The 22500-nt window shown below is 42.4% G+C and overlaps 1 protein-coding gene across 10 annotated transcripts in view; it reads right to left on the bottom strand.

Moving 5' to 3' along the window:
- The window catches only part of LOC125028603 (glutamate receptor-interacting protein 2-like), a 249679-nt gene that overhangs the window by 2493 nt on the left and 224686 nt on the right, over positions 1-22500 (bottom strand). For 6 of the 10 annotated variants that reach the window (XM_047618067.1, XM_047618062.1, XM_047618069.1 and 3 more), the window contains 13 exons: positions 7648-7810; positions 7016-7141; positions 6449-6613; positions 5235-5404; positions 4308-4496; positions 3982-4174; positions 3181-3398; positions 2756-2971; positions 2407-2529; positions 1946-2104; positions 1527-1703; positions 1014-1184; positions 236-349 (listed from right to left, as the gene is read on the bottom strand). In XM_047618067.1, coding sequence (XP_047474023.1) covers positions 236-349; positions 1014-1184; positions 1527-1703; positions 1946-2104; positions 2407-2529; positions 2756-2971; positions 3181-3398; positions 3982-4174; positions 4308-4496; positions 5235-5404; positions 6449-6613; positions 7016-7141; positions 7648-7810 — 2184 coding nt within the window. Of the gene's footprint in view, positions 1-235; positions 350-1013; positions 1185-1526; positions 1704-1945; positions 2105-2406; positions 2530-2755; positions 2972-3180; positions 3399-3981; positions 4175-4307; positions 4497-5234; positions 5405-6448; positions 6614-7015; positions 7142-7647; positions 7811-12513; positions 13788-18181; positions 18347-22500 lie in introns of those variants that run through there. The other 4 variants (XM_047618064.1, XM_047618063.1, XM_047618065.1 and 1 more) reach the window with 4 other exon arrangements.

Raw genomic sequence — 22500 nt, 5'->3', positions numbered from 1 at the left:
CTTTTGTATTGCTGTATACCTATGAATACATTCTAATTTTTAATATCATCCAAGAGCTACAAAAATTCAATCAAGTTTATTCTCTACTTATAAGATAAAAAAAAAAAAAACAGCAAATTTTGAATAATGATTTCATACCAGTACCATGATACCATATCAACCTTGAACTTAAAAGAAGTAAAAAAAAAAAAAAAAAAGAAAAAAAAAATGTTTAGCATAACAACAGCAGGTTCACCTGTATGTCCATGGGGTAGAAGTATCGTCGGAGACTGACGATGATCTCGAAGACCGCAACTCTCACTTATCTGGTTGAGGTCAGCAATCATCTTGTCCCAATCCGTTTTATCTTCTGGTGGGCCATAAATAACATGCCTTAAGCCTTACAAACTCTACATTCTATTCACACCCCAGACAGAGGGGATGTTTCTAATAATTGAAATATAAGGGTTTAATATTTCATAAGTATTAAAATGATAAAATCTTTGCAAAGGCTGATATGATTTATGCCTTTGCAGTGATATTACCAAAGATAATACTCAGCATATTCTCATGCATTCCCAGGACTTATTACAATAGAAACTATATTTTACACACTAAAAAAGGTCTTAAAATCATATTAAGCAGATTGAAAAATATCAAAATGATAGAGAAAATTTTCTGCAAAAGAAAAAAAGAATCTATCATATATTAAAACAACAAATCATGGCAAAATCTAAATCACAGAATCATAGAATGAAAAAAAGTGTTTTTTAGGTTTATGCATTCTACTATACCAACACAAGCACAAGCTGCACATGAATATACTGCAAAGGGTTAAATAAGCATTTAAAAGCAATAACATATACCAATAATTGTCTTCTGTCATCTGTAACTCTGTATGTCATACAACGGCAACAACAATGAACCTGAACTGCAAGAAACCCTTAACAATTCATTAAAGATGAATGAAGACAATATCCAGAAGCCATACCACTGGTAACTGGCATAAATATCCATATGACCAATTCGCATACCTGACTGCCCACTATCAATTGACGGTGGGGGAGACGGAGAACGCCAAGCGTCTCTGACTTCTTCCTCTGTTCTTGTTGATCCCTCTACACCATCTGCATCACCTGCATTGCTAATGCTAACTTCTTCACGGCCATCGACTCCAGCTCTTCGTCTGACTGTACTGCCACAATCTGGAAAGACAGTATGTGTAAAATGTTTTACAACATGCCAAATACATACTTTGTATTAGTATATGGTATGTGATAATTTATGCAATGACAGACTGATCTTTACCTTAACCTTATTAAAAAATTAATTTAAATGTTGAAATTCTTTAAAAGAAGAAATACAATTTAAATGTACCATATGAAAGAAACTGGATTCCTTATAAAAGACATGATTTTTCTATACACATATCTCTCCACAAAATAAAATAATACATTCATAAAGGGCGAAGCAAGGGAGGAAAACGCAAACACATAACATCCTGTCTCTACTTTTGTAAGACATTCATAATCAAGCCAGATCCCTACCTGATCTAAAGACAATATCAGATCCAGAATCCCTTTTAGATAATGCTGGAGTAGAGCCAGGAGGAGGAGGGTCCATGCCAGAACTGTCCCAGGACTCTACTGCCGAGTCCACAGATGGGATTGCAGGACCAAAACGTCCCATCCAGTCTTCTCGTGTCAGCTCTTCACTTGGAACACCTATGCAGGGTTTGGTGTTAGGAGGCAGTTAATTGACAACCTTTATGAATATTTTCCGCCTTATTATTATGAATAAGTCACTTTAACTTATGCGTTAAAACAGTATATAATGAGGAGTTTAATTCCTTTTTATTTAGATATATGCTGGTAAGTAATTGTTAATAAGGTTCCGAAAAATGATCACAGCACAAATAAACATTTTTTTCTTTATAAAGGGAGTGCATCAGCTTAGAAATAAATACCTGAATCCCTAGGCCGTGAAATCTTCAATGTGACTGTATCACCAGAATTCTGGAGCATCAATATAGCTTCACTGAGAGGCTTCCCTCGTAGAGAGGCACCATTAATTGCAAGAAGGCGATCACCTATATGTATGGCACCAGTTCGGTCTGCTAACCCACCTGTACAAACATGTGATGGTCATAAACAAACTGATGGTAAGAAATATATATATGCCCTGATTTTTTTTTTTCCAGAAAATAATTATTCATAAAAGTAAAACACTCAAAGTCTGTTGGGAAAGTACTATGTGCTCTTTATTGTTCCTTTGTAATAATAATCAATAAGATATCAACATCTTACCACTGCAGCCAACATAATAAAGATTAAAAAAAAGTGTAGTCTTAAATAAATTTTCATGCACTGGAATATTTCAAACACAAAAGAATGTGAGAATATCCTCATAGAAAAAGGAGACTCATACCTGGAGCAAGACCCGCAATGTAAATGGGATCAAACGGCTCTTCGCTTCCCGAGATGGTTATCCCAAGGGCGCCCCCGTGTCGGACCAGCTCTACTGTGTATACCACTAGACTACCGCTCTCCTCTGTGTAAGGTGTACAGTTTCTATTAGATCTGAACACTGTATTACTAATCTATTGATATATAAACTTGCACAGGATTACAAATATATAACTCTTTAAACTAAATATTGCTAAGACATGCATTACTTTCAACTTTCGTTGTACCCATATCAAAACACAGTATAGTGGACTTTTGTAATTACCATGAGATTGTCTAGTATACTTTTATAGCAAGCATACAACACAGACCTGAATACAGTTCATCTTTCTGAACTCGTAGAGTCACAATATCATCACAGCACTGAAGGATGGCCCTAGCATCCTCCAAGGTGAGGTGCTCTAATCGTGTAGAGTCAATGGCAAGGAGACGGTCGCCAGGTTGCATAGTGCCCGACCGATGGGCAGGGGAGCCACGCACGACTTCGCTGATCAAAAGGGGTTCACCGGATCCCCCTCGCCGTCCTGCTTTATTTACATGATTTGAGACCATTAGTAAGTGCCGTAAATGCTTATATTTATTCACTGGTGATTTACTAGAATATTTATGTTTTATATGAGGATTAACTGTCTAGTCTATCCTCCTTTTCATATTGTAATTAAATATTAACGATATATGTAACCAAAAAAGGTGTGATTACAAAAACACCACATGCAAAACAAATACAAGTATTTACCAGTCAGTGTAATTCCAAGGCCATTGTGTCTCTTTGCTAACTTCACTGCAAATGTTCCAGAGGAAGGAACAACTGAATCAGCAACGTCAAACTCGACATCAAGGGTAACAGTTGGCCGAGAATTAGCAACCATCTGCGTCACTTCGCTCACTCCGAGACCAGCTACGCTACGCCCATTCACGCCCATCAGACGGTCACCTACGCATATCACACTGCACCTGTAAAGGGAAAGGAATTGTAATATTCTCGTTCCTTACTTCCTTAAAGTTATAAGAGAAAACTAAGTATAACTTGTCTTACATACATACATACATACATACATACATACATATATATATATATATATATATATATATATATATATATATAGAGAGAGAGAGAGAGAGAGAGAGAGAAAGAGAGAGAGTGAGAGTATCATATATAAATACATAATACATATATACTTACATATATACATATATACATACACACACACACACACACACACACACACACACACACATACATACATATATATATATATATATATATATATATATATATATGTATATACACACACGTGTGTGTGTGTGTGTGTGTGTGTGTGTGTGTGTGTGTGTGTGTGTGTGTGTGTGTGTGTGTGTGTGTGTGTGTGTATGTGTGTGTGTGTGTGTGTGTGTGTGTGTGTGTGTGTGTGTGTGTGTGTGTGTGTGTGTGTGTGTGTGTGTGTGTGTGTGTGTGTGTGTGTGTGTGTAAGTTCAGGAAACACGTCTATAAAACCCTACAAACGAATTACACTGAACGATGGCATTCACTGCTTACTTGTCTGCCGGTCCACCAGGATCTATGGCTGCGATGACTGGCAGCGAAGTGTCCGGGTCTGAAGGATGAGGTGGAGGCCGGAACACTATCCCGTAGCCTCGTCCTTCAACTACGAGGGTGACGGTCAGACACTCCTGATGACACACTCCAACTCCACCCACGCTGCCTCCGGTGGTGTGGGACGAGACGGATCCTGTGTATGGGAAAAGATATGCTTCAGCGTCCAAAGTTTATATGTAAAGTAGGGAGAGGGGAGTAAGTGTGTGAATCTAAATCTAGTAATAAAATCGGGAGATAATATACAGACCAAAAGTTCGGCCAATCACCTGTTTCCGTGCGGTCATTGGGTCTGGTGCGGCGGTTGACCCTTCGCGCGGCCGCTGACCTAGGTCGCTGCGAAGCCAACGTATTATAGCTCGACCCCCCGGACATGTAGCCCCCGCTGCCGCCGCCGCTCATGTAGCCGCTGCTGCTTCCTGCGATGCCATATAGGTGTGGGAATGCCACGCCCCCGCCTGTAATACAGAATTTCTCCGTCTGGTTTCTGGATCTTTGCTCGGAATAAAAGAATGCACAAGCATGCACACACACGCTTACATGCACGGTTTGTCTCTCTCCTTCCTCTCACTCTTATCTCTCTTTCTAGCTCATTCCTCTCCTACCTTCCTTTTCTCCCGGCTCCTGTACATCCCTACATCCCTCCATTCTTTCCAAAATCTCTCTCTCCTCATTTCCCTTCATGGTATCTTCATAGCGAAAGCGATGTATCTGATTAAATCTTCAATAAAATGTATTTGAGCGCCAAATGCATAGTTTGTGCTTTGAAGTTTTCTATTCTCCTTCATACGCTTTTCTTGCATTTTTTCACAATTAATTTATTCTACCATCCATAATTCTTTCCTTCCATTCTTCCTTACCCTTAACTTCCCTCCCTCCTTCACTCCCCATGCCTTGCCTCCCACCCCCCCTTGCCTCCTGCCCTCTTTCCCTCCCTTCATCTCTCCCTCCATCCATCCATCCCACTCACCCTCCTTCCCTCTTTCTCTCCCTTCTTCCCTTCCAGCCTCCCTAACTCCCTCCCTCCTTCCCTTCTTCCCATCCTTCCTCTCTCTCACCCTTCATCTCCATCCCTCCCACTCACCCTCCATCCCTCCCTCTCACCCTCCATCCCTCCCTCTCACCCTCCATCCCTCCCTCTCACCCTCCATCCCTCCCACTCACCCTCCATCCCTCCCTCTCACGCTAAATCTCACCTCTCCTGAAGGTCATTCTGGGCTGAGAGGCCGGAGTCGGGATGATCTCGAGAGTAATGTGTGAACCCGATGCTGTTTTCAGTAACTGCGCAGCTTCAGCAACAGTCAGCTGATCCAGTCTTGTTCCATCGATGGCTGCCACTATGTCGTTCACGCAGAGAGCACCGCATCTGTTGGTATTTGTGGACAGATTGTATGTAACTGATGTCATATTTCGCCTGTGATTAATGTCATGTTTCACCTGTCATCATCATCATTTTCATTATCATTATCATTATTATCATCATCAACGTCATCATTCTCATTTTCAATACAATTACCAAATTCATTCCCATTACCATTATTAATGTCATTATCATTATCATTATCATCAGCAGCAGCATTATCATTATCATCAGTATTATTATTATTATCTGCATCGTTATTATCGGTATTAAACTATTCAAAAATAGTTATTATTACCAACAATATTGTTATCACCGCCATAATTATTAAAACTAAATTCATATGTGCAGTTACCGGTAAAATATTTTTTACCTTAAATTTACACTTACTGCCTATCTTAACTGAAAGTCGAAAATTTTGAAAGTATCTGTAATTTACTTGGATAATCTATAATTTAATCCTGGTATACTGTTTTCTGAAACTTGATGAGGTATACCCCTAGATTTCTGCCTACAATCGATTGCCTTCCGATCCAGTCGTAATAATAGGTCACATTACTTATTACACCTTTTATTCATCAAATTTATATGTATACTGTTCCTCAATAACGCGTGAATTTACCATAAAAACTATGTTTTGATCCTACCACTGACATTTTCTTATCGAAGTAAGATATTCTACTGTGGCTGAATACCTTTCGAGAAAGTTATATATATATATATATATATATATATATATATATATATATATATATATATATATATGTATGCATATGTGTGTGTGTGTGTATATATATATATATATATATATATATGTGTGTGTGTGTGTGTGTATATGTGTGTATATATATATGTATATGTGTGTTTATATATATATATATATATACACACACACACACAATCGTTTCCAGTCGAAATAATACGCGAATTTACCCCCGTGGACCAAAAAAAGAAGTCGTTCAAATGGGCTTAAGACACCCCCCCTTTTTTTTTCTTCAAAAGTAGTCTGTTAAAACAAGAAAAAGAAAAAAACTATTCCTGAGCACATACCTCTCGGCGATGCTGGCCGTCCTAATCGTCTCGATGATGATGGCGTTGGGGTCTGGGTGTGCGTGCGTGAGGGTGATGCCCAAGGACGTCCCCGGGGCACGTTCGATCTCCACGAGCAACGGCCCGCCCGACGATCGCACGTTCTCCATCACCGACACGTCATACCTGCGAAGGAAGGGGGGGGGGGGTTGAAGGAAAGTATTTTGGGGGAATCCTGATTGTAATATTTTTAAAAATCAGTCATATTTCAGATTAAAAGTGGAAGTATTTGCATTGGTATCATATGGATCTCTCATTATGTCTAGTTATTAGCATTATTATTATCATCATCATCATCATCATCATCATCATCATCATCATCATCATCATCATCATCATCATCATCATCATCATCATCATCACCATCACCATCACCATAATTATAATAATAATAACAATTATTATTACTATCATTATCACTATTTCTATCATTATCATTACCATTTATGATGATTTTAATGTCTATGCATAGTGAAACAGAAACAGCTGACCAAGCACATTTTTTACATTGTCCCCAAGGCAACTTACTCGACGGTGAGCGTGGCAGAGCGCTCGATCCGGCGGAGTGTTTCCTGGGCTTCGGTGAGAGAGCACCGCGTGAGGTCTCGGCCGTCCACTGTCACCAGGCGGTCCCCGGCTTTGATTGTGCCCTCCCTGCGTGGAAGAGAAGACAGAATGTTGGAATAAATAGATAAAAACGGAATTAAAGCGATTATTTTCTTTATGACGCATATACTGAAGAACCAACAGCAAAACGGGTAATTTCAGAAACAAAATAGCATATGGATAACTAGTGCAAACTAAGCAATGAGTAAATCAAATTAGAAAATGGGTAATTGTTTATGAAACTAAGTCCTATTACTCCAGTTAATAACCTTGGGAACACTCCTGGGAATCCACAAAGCTGTATGAAGCTAATATCCTTTGCAACCGGACAGTCGAAATTTCCGTGTTAGAAATAGAGCGACACATTAAAAATATGGTGCTATTTAAAGTTACAGTAACTGACTTTACAAAGGCAGTTTATACAGGGTTATCGCGCAGGTAATTTGTCCATTATATATACTTATTCCAGAAAATGCTCCACATAATACAAATAACCGACAAACCTATTTCGAAACAGAAAATCTTAAAGAAACAAACAATCTTGCGAAACTCACCTGTCAGCGGGTCCCCCTGGCCTGACGTGGGTGATGACGAGCGGGCGGGTCTTCGTAGCATCGTGGGACGAACCGCCTCGAACCGTGAACCCGAAGCTTCCTTCCTCCTTCTCTAACACCACGTCCACTGTTCGGCCCAACACGCACCCGCTCCCTTGCACCGCTGGGGGAAGAGGAGAGAGGACGGTTGAAATAGAATTATCGGTGTCTTGAGAGAGAGAGAGAGAGAGAGAGAGAGAGAGAGAGAGAGAGAGAGAGAGAGAGAGAGAGAGAGAGAGAGAGAGAGAGAGAGAGAGAGAGAGAGAGAGAGAATAAGCGAGCGAGCGAGCGAGATCTAGGGCATGAATACAGTAGAAGGACCCGTTATATCCAGCGTTCCCAGAGCTAATTATGAACAGTAGAGAGGAGGGGGAGAGGAGGTGAAGAGAGGCAACCGTTTCACTCATTAAGGTCCAGCTGGCAAGGCACTAATGGTTTGACACAACGTTGGTGGAAGCCGCATGTTGGCACCGCATGCGGAGCACATATTCAGCAGTTTAAAATTCTCCAAACAAAGCCACCACGTGAACTGTTTAACGTTTAGCGTGTTAAATCTACAACATAAAAGAAATTATCACAAAATGCCACAAGGACAGTGTCATCAAAGTTGGTTCATCGTAACCTGCACTTTTTACCATTGTCCTGCTTATATTAGTGTGGCTTGAAAATGGCTGTGACCAGAAACTGTGGCGATTGAAGAATAACTATGTGGTTGATAAAGAGATTCTGTGTAGTGAAGAGGAATTGTATAGTATATGACGAAACATTTTGGCAGATGAAGAGATACTATTAGTAGATGAAAAGGGACTAACTGTCTGGTAGACGAAGAGGATCGGTATGCTAACCGGCGAGGAACTGTCAGGTAAACGAAAAAAATATATATAGAATAAAAATGAAAGAATGAGAGAGAGAGAGAGAGAGAGCAATACATATTATATAGAAACGGACTGTCTGGTAGATGAATAAGAACTGCATCTTTTATAAAAAAAGAAAGAAAGATTGTCTGGTAGTTGAAGAGGGATTGTATGGTTGATAAAGGAGAGCAGATGAGGAGGAACTGCACGGGAAATAAAAAGGAACAATAGTGTAGTTATAGTACGAATTTACTTTTTGGTAGGGCAGATAGTAAATACGATAAAAATGTATAAGACAGTAAAAATATGCAGCTGTCAAAGTGTCCATTTAATTCTATAAACAGTATAATAATAGAAAACCAAACATACAAAACTTTACACATCAGTGAAAAAAATATATAACCCCACTTCCGTGCGCGGACAGCAGATACCCATAAAACCAAACCAAACCCATATACATATGCATAAATTTACTTACATCCTTATTTACTCAGGTACGCACAGACATAGTCTTCAGTATAAACACGTACATCTAAACAAGTCAAAACATGCCTACGGAATCACGCAAAAACAAATAATATCCCTTCTTGCCTGCTCGCATCGTGAACCAAATAAATCCACGAATGCCAACAGACATAGCACGGTGCCAAGTAGGGAATTTTAACTGGTTTTACGACTCTTTAAGGGACGGGATGGACAGGTACATGATGCTGGCGCCCACCCACCTCTTTCTTGAACTCCATCTCCCGCCTAACATAAAATATAAACTAATTTTATCTCCCGCTCAACATTGAGGGTTATTTAACTTCATATTTCCATCAACATAGAGGATAGATTCACTTCATCTTCCAATCAGTGGGGTAAACTCACCTCACCTAACTAACAACATAGAGGGTAAATTAACTCTCCATCTCTCCATCAATATAGAATGGTTAATTCACGTCATCTCCCTACCAGCAATGGGGGAAACAAACTCACTTCATCTCCTAACCAACAGAGACGGAACATTTCACTTCATCTCCTGACCAACATAGAGAGACGAACTCAAACTCTATCCACCCAACATAGACGGGTAAACTCACACTATCTTCACAACAACATAAAGGGTACATCGGCGATGATTTATTCCTCTACACCTGTTTGTCAGCGCCGTCTCCTCGTATGTTTTGCGAGGAAGATTGTGTATATGTGGAAGACTACGGGCCCCTCTCGGTGTGTGGGTATGATTAGTGGGGTTGAGAGCTGTTTCTTATATTATGTTTTGGTACTTAGTGGTTAAGTGTGGTTGATGGTGTTTCTTACTTCAGAGAACGAGAGGGAGACACAGAGAGAAAGAAAGAGAGAGAGAAAGTGAGAAAGTGAGAGAGAGAGAGAGAGAGAGAGAGAGAGAGAGAGAGAGAGAGAGAGAGAGAGAGAGAGAGAGAGAGAGAGAGAGAGAGAGAGAGAGAGAGAGAGGGGGGGGGGGAGAAAAAGAGACAGATAGATAGATAGAGATAGATAGATAGAGATAGATAGATAGATAGATAGATAGATAGAGATAGAGAGAGAGAGAGAGAGAGAGAGAGAGAGAGAGAGAGAGAGAGAGAGAGAGAGAGAGAGAGAGAGAGAGAGAGAGAGGGAGAGAGAGAGAGAATATATATAAACTTTATTGGCTAACACATTGCCAAAGTATGGGTAAACAGCCGACTCAAAGAGTATATAACTATTTAATTAGAAATTCTTGAATCACACAGCCATGACTTCCGTTTCAATACTCCCTTTTAGAAATATTTATCCCGGCGATTTGGTAATTAACATCTTCATTAACTCAAGGCCTATGTGACAAGGGGTTACATCAAAGAAACGACTTATGGAGAATATGACAGGAGGCCAACTGTAAAAAAAAATTGTGTGTGTCTTGTCTTGTCATTTGTCGATCATCGATTTGAAACAATAAGCAAGTTGTCATCAAAGTATAAATGAATATATAAAATGGCTAATTTAAGATATGAATAAAAACAGATTTTTCGTTTCATCCCTAATGTTTCTTTATGTTTGTTATCTCTGTTTACCTTAGATCTATATGAAATGAAAATGGTAAACATCCTATTCGAATTCCTAAATAGTAAAACCGAAGGGTATTTTAAGATACTTTTCGCCGCCTCGGTTTAAATACGATTTAATTTTGGAATATAGTGTTTATAGACTTTCTCACATTTGTATGCATATTTCTACTTTAGTGCTTCGTAATATTCCTGACAAAAGAATGGAGGAAGAGGAAGAGAAGTTAATAGAAATCGAGGAACAGGGTTAAAAAAAAAAAAAAAAAAAAAAAAAAAGGGTGTAAGAGAGAGAAAGAGAAAGACGCGATTATATGTTAAATAAAATAAACGAAATAAATGTAAACATGTCTAAATAAACAAACAAATCAAAAACAAAAGAAAAAACAGAAAGATAGAAAAAAAACAAAAAAAAACGAAATGCCAGTGGCTCCGAGCTCGCCCTTATCGCGTTCTCCAAACCACGAAATTTGAGTATTGCATTGGAATCCTTGAAATGGTTCCGATCAAATAAAGATCAGGACGCGAATGTTGGGAAAAAATGAGAGAGAGAGAGAGAGAGAGAGAGGGAGGGAGGGAGGGAGGGAGGGAGGGAGGGAGGGAGAGAGAGAGAGAGAGAGAGAGAGAGAGAGAGAGAGAGAGAGAGAGAGAGGGAGGGAGGGAGGGAGGGAGAGAGAGAGAGAGAGAGAGAGAGAGAGAGAGAGAGAGAGAGAGAGAGAGAGAGAGAGAGAGAGAGAGAGAGAGAGAGAGAGAAAGAGAGAGAGAGAAAGGAGGGGGGGCTAGAAGGAAAGAGAGAGGAGGAAGGAGAAAGGGAGGAGGGGGAGGAGGGAGGGAGGAGGGATGAGGGAGGAGAGGAAAAGAGAGGAATAGAAAGGAAGAGAGAGAGAGAGAGAAAGAAAGAGAGAGAGAGAGAGAGAGAGAGAGAGAGAGAGAGAGAGAGAGAGAGAGAGAGAGAGAGAGAGAGAGAGAGAGAGAAAGAAAGAAAGAAAGAAAGAAAGAAAGAGAGAGAGAACGGAAACTCGGGAAAAGATGGCATTTAAACAGCGCTTGAGATACGATCAGCCTTTTGGTTTATGCCGAGACTTTCATTCCTGGCGTCAAAGATGGGGAACTTTGAGATAGCGAGGTTGCTCAGACATAATGGATCGTACGTTAACGCCAAGACTCTAGCCACGTCACCGAAAACGACTCTGAGAGCCTTTTACGTTGAGAATAACGGTCGAGTCGAGCAGCAGACGTCGTAGATTTTGCGTCGAAGTTATATAAATTTCGAAAATAGGGCTCTACCTGTCATTGGTATTCCTTTTGATATCATGCGCTGGCAGTCATGCAGAAAGGACTGTCATGCAGAGCTACGTCACCATCGAAACTAAAATGTAATGTTAATTGTGAACTGAGTGAGAAATGTGATGTGCCATGACATTCCTTGGACACAATGTCAGTCATAATCATTTTAATTTTTTCTGATGTCTTTTTTTTGCTCCCTCACTTTTTTCTCTCTGTCTGTCTCTGTCTCTGTCTCTGCATCTCTCTTCTTGTCTGTCTGTCTGTCTCTAACTCACACTCTTTCTATCTCTCTCTCTCTCTCTCTCTCTCTCTCTCTCTCTCTCTCTCTCTCTCTCTCTCTCTCTCTCTCTCTCTCTCTCTCTCTCTCTCTCTCTCTCTCTCTCATTATGGAAACAATAAAGGTGTATGTCTTGTGTCTTTATTTCCCAAAGGCGACATGTACAAGATATCCCTTTCATATATGTAAAGAGACAACAGTTATCTAAATCCTCATTAGTATTATGTAATTTTGTGGAGTTATATATTTTTCTTTAATGAAAGAATTGTAGCATGATGTACAACACAAGGCGCCACTTACGCAAATAAGATTAGTTTAAAATTGCGGCGGCGCCTTAAATGGACTGTTGTTGGCATGCAAATATACTAACGTGATTGCGCTCGCTTTCTTGCTTGGGATTTCCTGCGGTACCAGGCCGCCCTTGAGTCGTGTCCGCGGTTCTCCGACCCCGCCCGCGATGACTCGGTTCGACTGTCAGATTTACTGCGCCCTCGCAATATCGGGGAGCCCAAGGGCGTGGAGACCCTGGGTGTAGGGGGTGTGCCGCCCCTGAAGGGACTGTGAGAGCGGGGCGAGGGCGGAGAGCACGCCCGCTTGGCTGACAGGAGCCTCGCCACGGAAGGGGACGGGGGCTGGTAGGGGCGCGGGGAGGTTTGGCGACTCATGGAGGAAGATACGGGCGGGGCCAGATTGAAGTAGCGGATGGGTGGGGGCGGCGGGGGCGGCTTGACGGCCGGAGATGGGGGCGGGACGTAGCTGACGGGGGCGTTGGATCGTAGCGGGTCTGGGAAGAAGTAGTGGTCGTACTGGACATCCATGGCCCAGAGTGAGTAGCGGCGGGGCGGCGGGCTGGGCGGTGCTTTCACGGGGCCCTGGGGCTTGGCGCTGGCCAAGGGGCCGCTCTGAGTGGCCGCGCCGCCTACCAGCTGGCCTCCGCTGCGGCCGTTCACGGGGCCCGACCACGGCGACATGCTGCGCTTGAAGGAAGACACGCTGGAGTTGCTATTTTTACGCCGGTACTCCGTCCGGCAGTCGGAGCTGTAGTCGGAGCAGTAGCCGCTCACGAGGTCGACGTCGAGGTCGGTGGAATGGTCGAAGGGACGGAAGGCGGAGCGCTTGACCGGCTCCTTCTCCTTCTTGTCGCCGGAGAGGAAGTTGGTGAGGCCCTCCGTCAGGGACAGGAAGCGCTTGCGCAGCCCTTTGCGGCGCGGGCGGCCGTGGGTGGCGCTCCGCCCATCGCCTGAGGGGGGCACTATGTGACGGGCGCCGTTCAGCAGGTCCAAATTGTCCGTTCCGCTCCCGTGGTCACGGCCGCGGCCCCACAGGGACCCGGACGACCCGCGCCAGTCCAGCCGCCGCCCGCCGGACATCCTGAAGTTCTTCCCACGCCCACTGAACACCCACAAGAAGCACTCAAGTGCGCGTGTTTCATCTAAACACACTAACTGAGTTGCATTGTCTATTCATTGCTTTCATTCAGGTTACCAAATGACAGATGAAGATGTACAAAGTGACAATAAAACCTAATTTACATCAGTCCACTTCTGTTATAGCTGCACTAAACTGCATCACTTCATATTTCTTCAGCTACCAATTTATCTTGTACTGAACTACAAACACTGCTCTTTAATTCTTCTGTATTCCCTGATTAAAAACAAAACCACACATAAAATACGATACTACACATTTATGGGTGGCCAAGAACAATTCACTAAGGGTCTGCATAGTGCCAGACCGTTCTCATAAATCGCTAGACCGTTCGAAGAATAACAACCTTTTCATCAAAGTTACATGTGTCTCGAATCACGAGTATCATTGTTCTCTAATTTGAAACACCTGGCTGTGCCTGAGACAGCTTGGACAACGAATGAACAGTTGTCGTCTTGGCGTCCTTAGAGCAGCAAGTGTTGGTATTTGGAGTGGATGCCTTGCCAACACAGCCGTCCCCATCACTGCCTGCCATTGGGTACTCCCAACATTCTCGTGGCACTACACACTAACTGTAACATGATTACTCTTACTATTATAGACTCCTGTGCCATGTTTCGATTGAAAATAACAAAAGTGTAAGTTAATTGCGCATTCGCATTTGACACGCGCGTTTATCTTCCGCCTCCGCGCGCGCTGGGCCCCACGTGCTGATCGTGGCTCGGACGTCCTGGGGGATTAAAGTAAAGCCTGCCGTCCCTACACAAGGTAAACACGGCCAGATTCGATTACGGTTCCCCTTTTGTTTTAAAACAAATACCTCTTTGATGTCAGCAACAACAGCGTTGGAAGACGTTCTATAGGAATTCTCGAAAGTTTGAGTACTTTGTTCCGACACGCCGAAGGTCGCATCCATCAGCTTGTCAGCCTATCATCGCGAAGTCATTAGTTCGACGTCGGTTCTGTGACACAGACTTTCAGATCAGTAAGTTACAAGTTATGTTTTTTCGGTTTAAAAGGGAGTCGTCGAAAAAAGTATACCAGCGCTCCGAGAATTGGCACCATGCACCAGAGGGATACAGGTGAAATAAGAAAAAAACGAAAACAAATCGTCTCCAGAGTCCAGAACTGATCATAATTCTCCGGTTGTCTCTTAAGTCGGCCATCGAAGAAGTCGATCTGAACAGCTAGAGGCTTCGCGGCATAACTCGAGTTTTTACACTAAATCGCTTTATGGCCCGTGACTAAGGAAGGACACAACTCAAACGACGAACAAGAATGACGGATGTTTGAGAAGAGTGAGAGATAGACCGATGATGAGTGAGTATGAGAGTAAGAGGAAGAATGGAGGGACAGAGAGAGGATGTAGGAGAGGAAGGGTGTGAATGAGAGGGAGAAGAGGAGAGCAAAGAAAAAGGAAAGGGAAAGAAAATCGGAAAGGGAAAACGGGAAATCGGAAAAGGAGAAAAGAGCGAAAGATAATTAGTGAAAACTTATAGACTGGAACTAATGAAAAAGAATGGTGGAAGTTATAAACAGAGGAACGAGTAAGAAACGAGCAATTACTGAGACAAGTAACCAACGAAAAAATCAAATGAAACGTTAATAAGAAACAGCGAAGGAAAGTGAATTTCGTTTCATAGGATAAAACGATTAAGAGACTTGTGATGAATCTGAGAGTAACAGAACATAGAAACCATATACAGAAAACCATTGACTAATTTCTTTCAAAATTACTCAGTATACCTATGAACAATTTACATTAAGGGTATCCAACTGTAGCCAATGAGTAATTTTCATTGAACATATCCAACCGTACCAATGAGTATTTTTTGTCAAAATTACCCAACTCTACCAATGAACAATTTTAATTAAAATTACTCAACTATATCCGTGAGTAATCTTCTTTATAATGACTTAAAACTAAACCAGTGAGTAATATTCATTAGAAGTACCGGTTCTGCCACCGAGTAAGTTTCATTAGTCACTAGCTCCTACATTCTTAGAAATACAAACAGAAAACGGAAAATGGTACATGAAAGAAAACGGAATGTAAACAAGAAACGGATGGACAAAGAACGTTAAGATGAAACAGGAGAAACGCTAAAAGGTAAAACTGAAGCCGCAAATTCCGAGGAAAATGGAGCAGAAAATATAAGGAGAATGGAGTATACTATATGATTTAGGGGAAAAAAAGAAACTAGGAAAATATCATGGCAGAAAATGTTTAATAGACAAATGGATATGTGAACTTATAAATGAACAAATCCTCAAGGAAATATAAAAAGTGGAAATAATTTGACAAATAATATAAACAAGCGAAAAGACGAGTAAATAGATCAATAAATACACGGATCATCACACGAATAAACAACCAACGAAAAAAACAAACAAATGCAAATTAACCAAAATAAGAAGCCCCCCCCCCAAAAAAAAAAAACAAAAAAAAAACGAAACTGAAATGAAATGCCAACAAATAACGAACGTGTTATTGGACGGGGCCGAGAGGACGCGCCGAGGGGAGATAAGAACCTGTCAGCCTGAGGTTAAGGGGAGGGAAGTGAGGGCAGTAAAAGTTAGTTATGGAGACGAACCGGTGCAAACATTGTTAAAGAATGATCTATGTGCATGGCGTGTAAAAGGGTTGTGTGTTGGCTCCGTGCTGGGGGAGGAAGAGAGGGGGAGGGTGGGCGGAGGAGGAGGGGGTGGAGGTTGGAGGGGCGGTGGGAGGAGGGAGACAGGTGGGAAGGGAAGGAAGAGGAGGTAGGTTGGAGGGGAGGAGGAGAGAGGAGAGAACAGGCCGCGACTCGGGGCGGTAAACAAGTGTTGTTTATAGGTCGATTCGCAAGGGAAATTCTTCTAAATGGTAAGAGCGGAGGGAGAGACTCATGGGCGAGGTGAGTAAGGCAACAGACGAGGTAAGGTCAGAGAAGAAACACATTGCTCACCATGAGGAGGGAAGAGAAGGAGAGGAAAGGGGGGGAGGAGGGGATAGGAGAGGTAAAGGGGAGGGGAGGGGAAAGGAAGGTGAGGGGGAGGGGGGAACTAGCTTGCTCGGGGATCTAAAGACAACACTTCGAGGCATGAAAAAAATGAGGGTCAAACAGGCCTTCAAGACGAACAAACAGGAGGCTTAAGAAAGCGACTAAAAAAGAATCCCGAGTTTAAATAAGTATTATTTATCTACCATTATTTTGTTGATGAGATGGAGATGAAAGCGATAAACGAACATAAACTAGATTTTGAAGTTAATAGTCTCTCCACTTCACAGACATTCCCCTTCGTTTCTCAGTTCAATTTGGAAGGAAGCCTGCACGTAAATGTCCTGTAAAACAATAGTTACGTTATCGCTGGGGGTAACGTAAGGACTACACCTCGTAAAAGATTACATTTAATACAGGCATAAGAAGAACTAACCAGTAGCGCCTGAACCCGCTAGCTGTACATGAGAGCCTCAGTCGTTCCATGGCGATAAACAACATCACTTCGCACGTAATTGCCGAGAAGGATTCTACAACTTCTTCGCCAAACGCTGCTTAAAACGTTCCTGTCGAGCTGCTTCAAGGAACTGATTAACTTATTGAACCATGAACCTGAACAACAGCTCGTACCCACATTTGATTCTATTGCCCTCACTAATCGCTTCGTAAAAGGTTCCTGTCGAGCTGCTTCAAGAAACCGATTGAACAATGAACGGGATAAACAGCCCGTGGCCACAGCTGATTCACTGTCTTGTATAAACACGTGCGTGCATCGGCTAAGGCGATAAAAAAGGGAGTAAAAAGAGCTACCTGAGACTACCTCACTCACAGAACGATAGGGATCTTTTTTTTAACGTAGGTACTTTTCTGAACATATTCCCCAGCTTTTGGAATTGTTACTTTAGACTTTACTCTTTATCCATACGTCTATCCACTTCTTCTCTCCCTATTTTAGACACATACACACAATAGTAAGGCCAATAGACCAACCAGAGAAAATAGCGAGTGAGTTTTTTCCCTCTACAAGTGCACCATCAGTCGACGCCGCCGGGACTGTACAGAAGACACAGGTAATCCCCCCAAGACTTCCCAGAGGACTCAAGATTTGCATCACAAAGGACTCTGGCTCTTTTAAGAACCGTTTCTACCGTCGTGAATATGGAAGTTAGTACGTATTGGATGTTATGAGGTGCAAAGACTGAGGGAAATAGTGTTTTGGTTTTTATTTCATGTTTCGAGGCTTTCGTGTCTGGAGTATGAAAACAAGGGCGACTGACTAAAAGAAGTAAAGAGAAGAAAAGAAAGAAAGACTGTCTTCTGTGATCTTTCCATCTCAGACGAGGAAATCACCTTAGAAAAAACTTTTAGAAAGTTACCAAAAGATCCACAGCCTATTTATGCTAGCAGGTGAATGAAAATCAATATATATTCTGATAATACAGAGAAGAATATAAATTTCTCATTCAGCCGGAAAAAAAATCTGTAAATTAAAACAAAATATTCTTTCCACTTTTCTGGTGAAATGCACTTTTGATCACATCGGTTCTTCTTATTCACACTTTTCACCGAAGATCTAATACACAGTTCCGTTGAAATAATATATAATTTAATACTATACTAAATTCATACCACTTTTTTCTCACTATCATCAACTTTTTTTTCTTTTAATCACTAATCACCAAACGACACAATGTCACGGAGATGCGCACGGAGGCCGCGGCGAACACACACTGGCTGGGTGGCTGCGTCCAGTATGCGCGCCCACGAGTGACAGCGGTAACGCGGCGGGCGTGTGGGTTGGTACAGGTGCTCCTCCGTCCTCTGTATCTACTCACACCACCGATGACCCCGGCACTGAATGGCTGGCAATCCCGGGCGGCACCGACGGCCCGCTGGCACCCGCAGTAGCGACTCAACACGCAGCCACGATGTTGTCGCTAACGGGGTCGTGGTTCCCTGGCGCTCCGGAAGGCCTAGCCACCATGTGAAGCACCAGGAATGGGGAGGAAGAGGACTACGCCTAAGCTCGCTTCTCTCCCCACACGCCTACGCCCACGCTTATGATAGGTTTACTATTCCCGAGGAAATATGCCCGCGGGCGGCCTGGTGGCACCACGTGGCCGGGCGCCAGACCAGGAATAGTGCGGTTGGTGACGGAACCTCGCCAGCCCCGCGACACCGCTGCGGCCTACTCTGCCCCCGCCGCCCGCGCCCTGGCCACTGCGCCCGCGTTGTAGCCACGACGCCCGTGAGCTGACCAAACCGTTCACAAATGCTCTGTCTTTGGTATCTGATGGCTGTACAATAAGCGTACTACTCCAACTATTGTGGTGGCTGACATACTACAAACACTCAACGTCGCCACCGGCAAGGCGTTGACCAATACAAGCATTGTAAAAAAAAATAAAAAAAATACGAACATGGTATATAAACAATATTTTAAAAGATCACCATGCAAAGAGAGCGTTGATATCGAATGCATATAATGAAATGTCAAAACAAGTAAATGAGGATTTAAAAAAATGTTTACGGATATAACGCTTATAACACGACGAGAACGATTACATTCAAGCAACGTATTCTTATGGCGACCGCAGCATTACTAGGTCATGCACAAGCACAAAACAAAAACACCCAGTCCCGTAAACAACGACCATTGCCAACATCGCAGCAGCATGGCTATCATTACTAACATCACTTGGATTAAAAAAAAAAAAAAAATCTTACGACACAGTCATAAAACTGTTATGAAATCACCAGCAACATTCAGTATCTCATTCCGCCTCCCACCACCGACAGCGGTACGTCCCAACAGAAGCAAGGGACAACAGCAACTGAACAACAGATAACAGTAACCAGCAGTCCAAAATAACGAACAGTAACAAGCCAACAGAAGGAAGGGAAGTCCTCCTCATAACCAGGAGTGCTAACCTTGCCAACACTCACCCGCTTGGAATGTGTAGAATTATTACTGGGGAATGTAGAGGCTGCGGAGGCTCTCACCTGCATAGTGTCAGGGTAATTGGCAACAGGTGGGAAAAACTTGTGGTGGCGAAAACTCGTCCTTTAGGAACTGTTATTGTTATTGAAGCAATAGCTGTCGACTGTGAAACAATGTTAACAACGTTTATAGAATAAAATATACATTCGCAACTTTTTGTGGAGAGCAATATATTTGTGGTAACAAATTTCCTTCTCTTTTCAAATCCTGCCAGTCAGTTGTGTAAGCTATTAAGGAAAGCTTTATAAATTACGCAACAGGACAAATACTCAAGATTTACAGTACGAATACCTTTGTGTTAATTATTTCCCTGTTCCCCGCTCCAACCACTCCCTTCTCTCTCAATCTATGTCTCTGTCTCTGTCTGTCTGTTTGTTCGTCCATCCGTCAGTCAGTCAGTCTGTCTGTGTCTGTGTCCCCCCCCCCCTCCCTCCCTCTCTCTCTCTCTCTCTCTCTCTCTCTCTCTCTCTCTCTCTCTCTCTCTCTCTCTCTCTCTCTCTCTCTCTCTCTCTCCAGCTATCTATCTATGTATTTATCTATATCATTTTTTGCTTTTCTTTTTATGTTTGCCCTTTCCTTGCCCTTTCTCGCGCATACCGAAGCCTTCAAACATCTTTGATCTCAATCATGAGAGAAAATAATAACAAGGGGATAACGTTCTTACTGTCATGCGTATCGTTACTGTAACGACTATATCGCAAATGCTATCTATAATCAGTCGACATCAAAGACAATGATGATTACTGTGATAGCGTCGAAGACTGTATACGCAGAGCAAAATACCTACACGGTCAAATGAACCCAAAGGATTATGTAAGACTTTTGTTGATAAGAATCACGATGATTTTAAGAATAATGGCGATACTAAAAGAATAGTTATGTCTGCATTGAAGTACAAGTATGTGATGTATTCCGCTTAAGTCCATTTACAATTACTATTTTAAACGTTGGCGAGTAAGCTTGCGTTAAGGAATTTCTTTAACTTCTGAAACCCACGAAGGAAAATAGATCAATGAAAAGGAAAGGGAAAAAACAAACGGAAATGAGATAAGAGAAATGAAATGAGCAAAACATCGATCATAAAGATGAAGAGACCGGAAATGGAAGAGAAAAATTGAGATTATATCGTTAATCATTAGCTGCTTTTTTTCTCTCTCTCTCTGACGTAGAAAGTTTTGGCATCGGAGGGACTTGTAACAATCTGTTTCATATTTCTCTTAATACCTACTGTCATTTCCTTATCTTTCATTCTAATGTCCCTCTTACCTTGAAGTCCTTCCCATCTGGACTTTTATCCACGTCAATCTGATCTTCCATCCAATTCGTTCCAACTCGTCTCCTTGATCTCCTTGCCCCGTTAGCCACCTGAGCTAACTACACAAGATCTAACTCCACGGATCTCCTGTTTAAATGATCTGACACTCCCCATTGCGGTTCGATCCCGTGTCTGTTTCTTTTGGGCGGACTGGGATCAAACTCCGGACGGCTCCTCGACCGCAGGACCGTCGACGTAACCGCAGGCCTTGTGATTCGAGTTTTCCCGCGACTTCCCCTATTTCCCTCTTTCGTTCTCCCACTTTTGTTTTATCATTTCCGATTTACTTCCATTTCTAAAATTTTATCCTCATACTTAAAAAAATATTTTGACCCATCTTGACTTTAATTTGTGTTTGTTTGCCACCGTATCCCGCCGCAAACGACACACGATGCCGGCGGGTCTCCTCACCCTAACCGTCAATCCCTCGCGACCGGGCAGTTCCCACTTCGACGTAAATGAACACTTGCGCTGATCTATGGATGAACAAATCACTTTAATCACCCCGGGTAAATCGCCTCGGCTGGAGAGGAATTCGTATCGGAAGATCCCCTGAGGCGCTGGGCTGAGACTGAAGCCTTATCTGTGATTGCCGAGGCGTGAGCGTGTTACACGGTCTTGTGGGATGCACGGGTGATGCGCGATAACGTTGCTGATATCGTGTTGGGAGAAAACTCAGCGTGATTTGCATACTCATGGTCAGTGATTCAATTTTGCGAATCTGAGTAATTTGTAGGTAAGACTGTAAATATTTTTGTTGAGTTTCCTGACTGTGTGTCTTCTGTTTACGAATTTCTTACCTCGCATTCGAATGGATTTAATCCCAGTGGTTTGCTGATATGATAACAGAAAGAAAACAGAAACTGCAATACGTTTATTCTGAATATTGAATTTTACCTCCTGGTCTGGAACCGATTCTGATTTCGTATCTTTTTCTCATCGTTCTAAGTAAACCTATTTTGTTAATTGGATTTACATATTAATAATGTGTTTCAGAGACATCGGTAAAATATAAAAAGTAAAATAATTACACGATGATTCAAAACCTACTTAATTTGTATGGGGAAAATGTTCATCTCTATAAATCCTTAAACAGCAAGCACCTTAATTCGAATAGCTTTAACTCCGCTACGGCGACAAATTTAATGGGATAACTCACATCCATTAGATCCAGCAACGAGCAGATGTTGCGATTTGGAGGCTCTGTAAAACGGCGATCTGAAGGTGTGCAATTGTCTCCGCGGATTGTGTGGCACGAAGGCACGACAATGGCCACATCAACCATGGGTCTGACGCGGGAATAAACAATCCCCAGCCGGGTGTCATGTCGAGGATAAACCATTGCACAAAGAGAGGGCAAAGAGGCTCCCTTCGCCCTTGTTCCCGCGGCCTAATCCGGCTGTAGAGCAGATGCAAATCGTGGAGAAAGGATGTTTATTTACGGCTGCTTCCAAGACACTACCTTGTACGATCCCTCCGTCTACGATCTGCTGACGACCTCCTTCGCCAGAGCAAGAGAGAAGAGGCAGATGAAGAAGAAGGTAAACATTTTGCTTGTTGACACGGCCGAGATGGTGCGAGGTGCTCACAGGATGGATATGTTATTGGGGTTGAAAATGGGGTTCTAAATGT

The sequence above is a fragment of the Penaeus chinensis genome, chromosome 9 (assembly GCF_019202785.1).
Source record: "Penaeus chinensis breed Huanghai No. 1 chromosome 9, ASM1920278v2, whole genome shotgun sequence".
Lineage (NCBI taxonomy): Eukaryota > Metazoa > Arthropoda > Malacostraca > Decapoda > Penaeidae > Penaeus > Penaeus chinensis.
The sequence above is the reverse complement of the archived record's forward strand: the minus strand, read 5'-3'. Positions and strand labels throughout refer to the sequence as shown.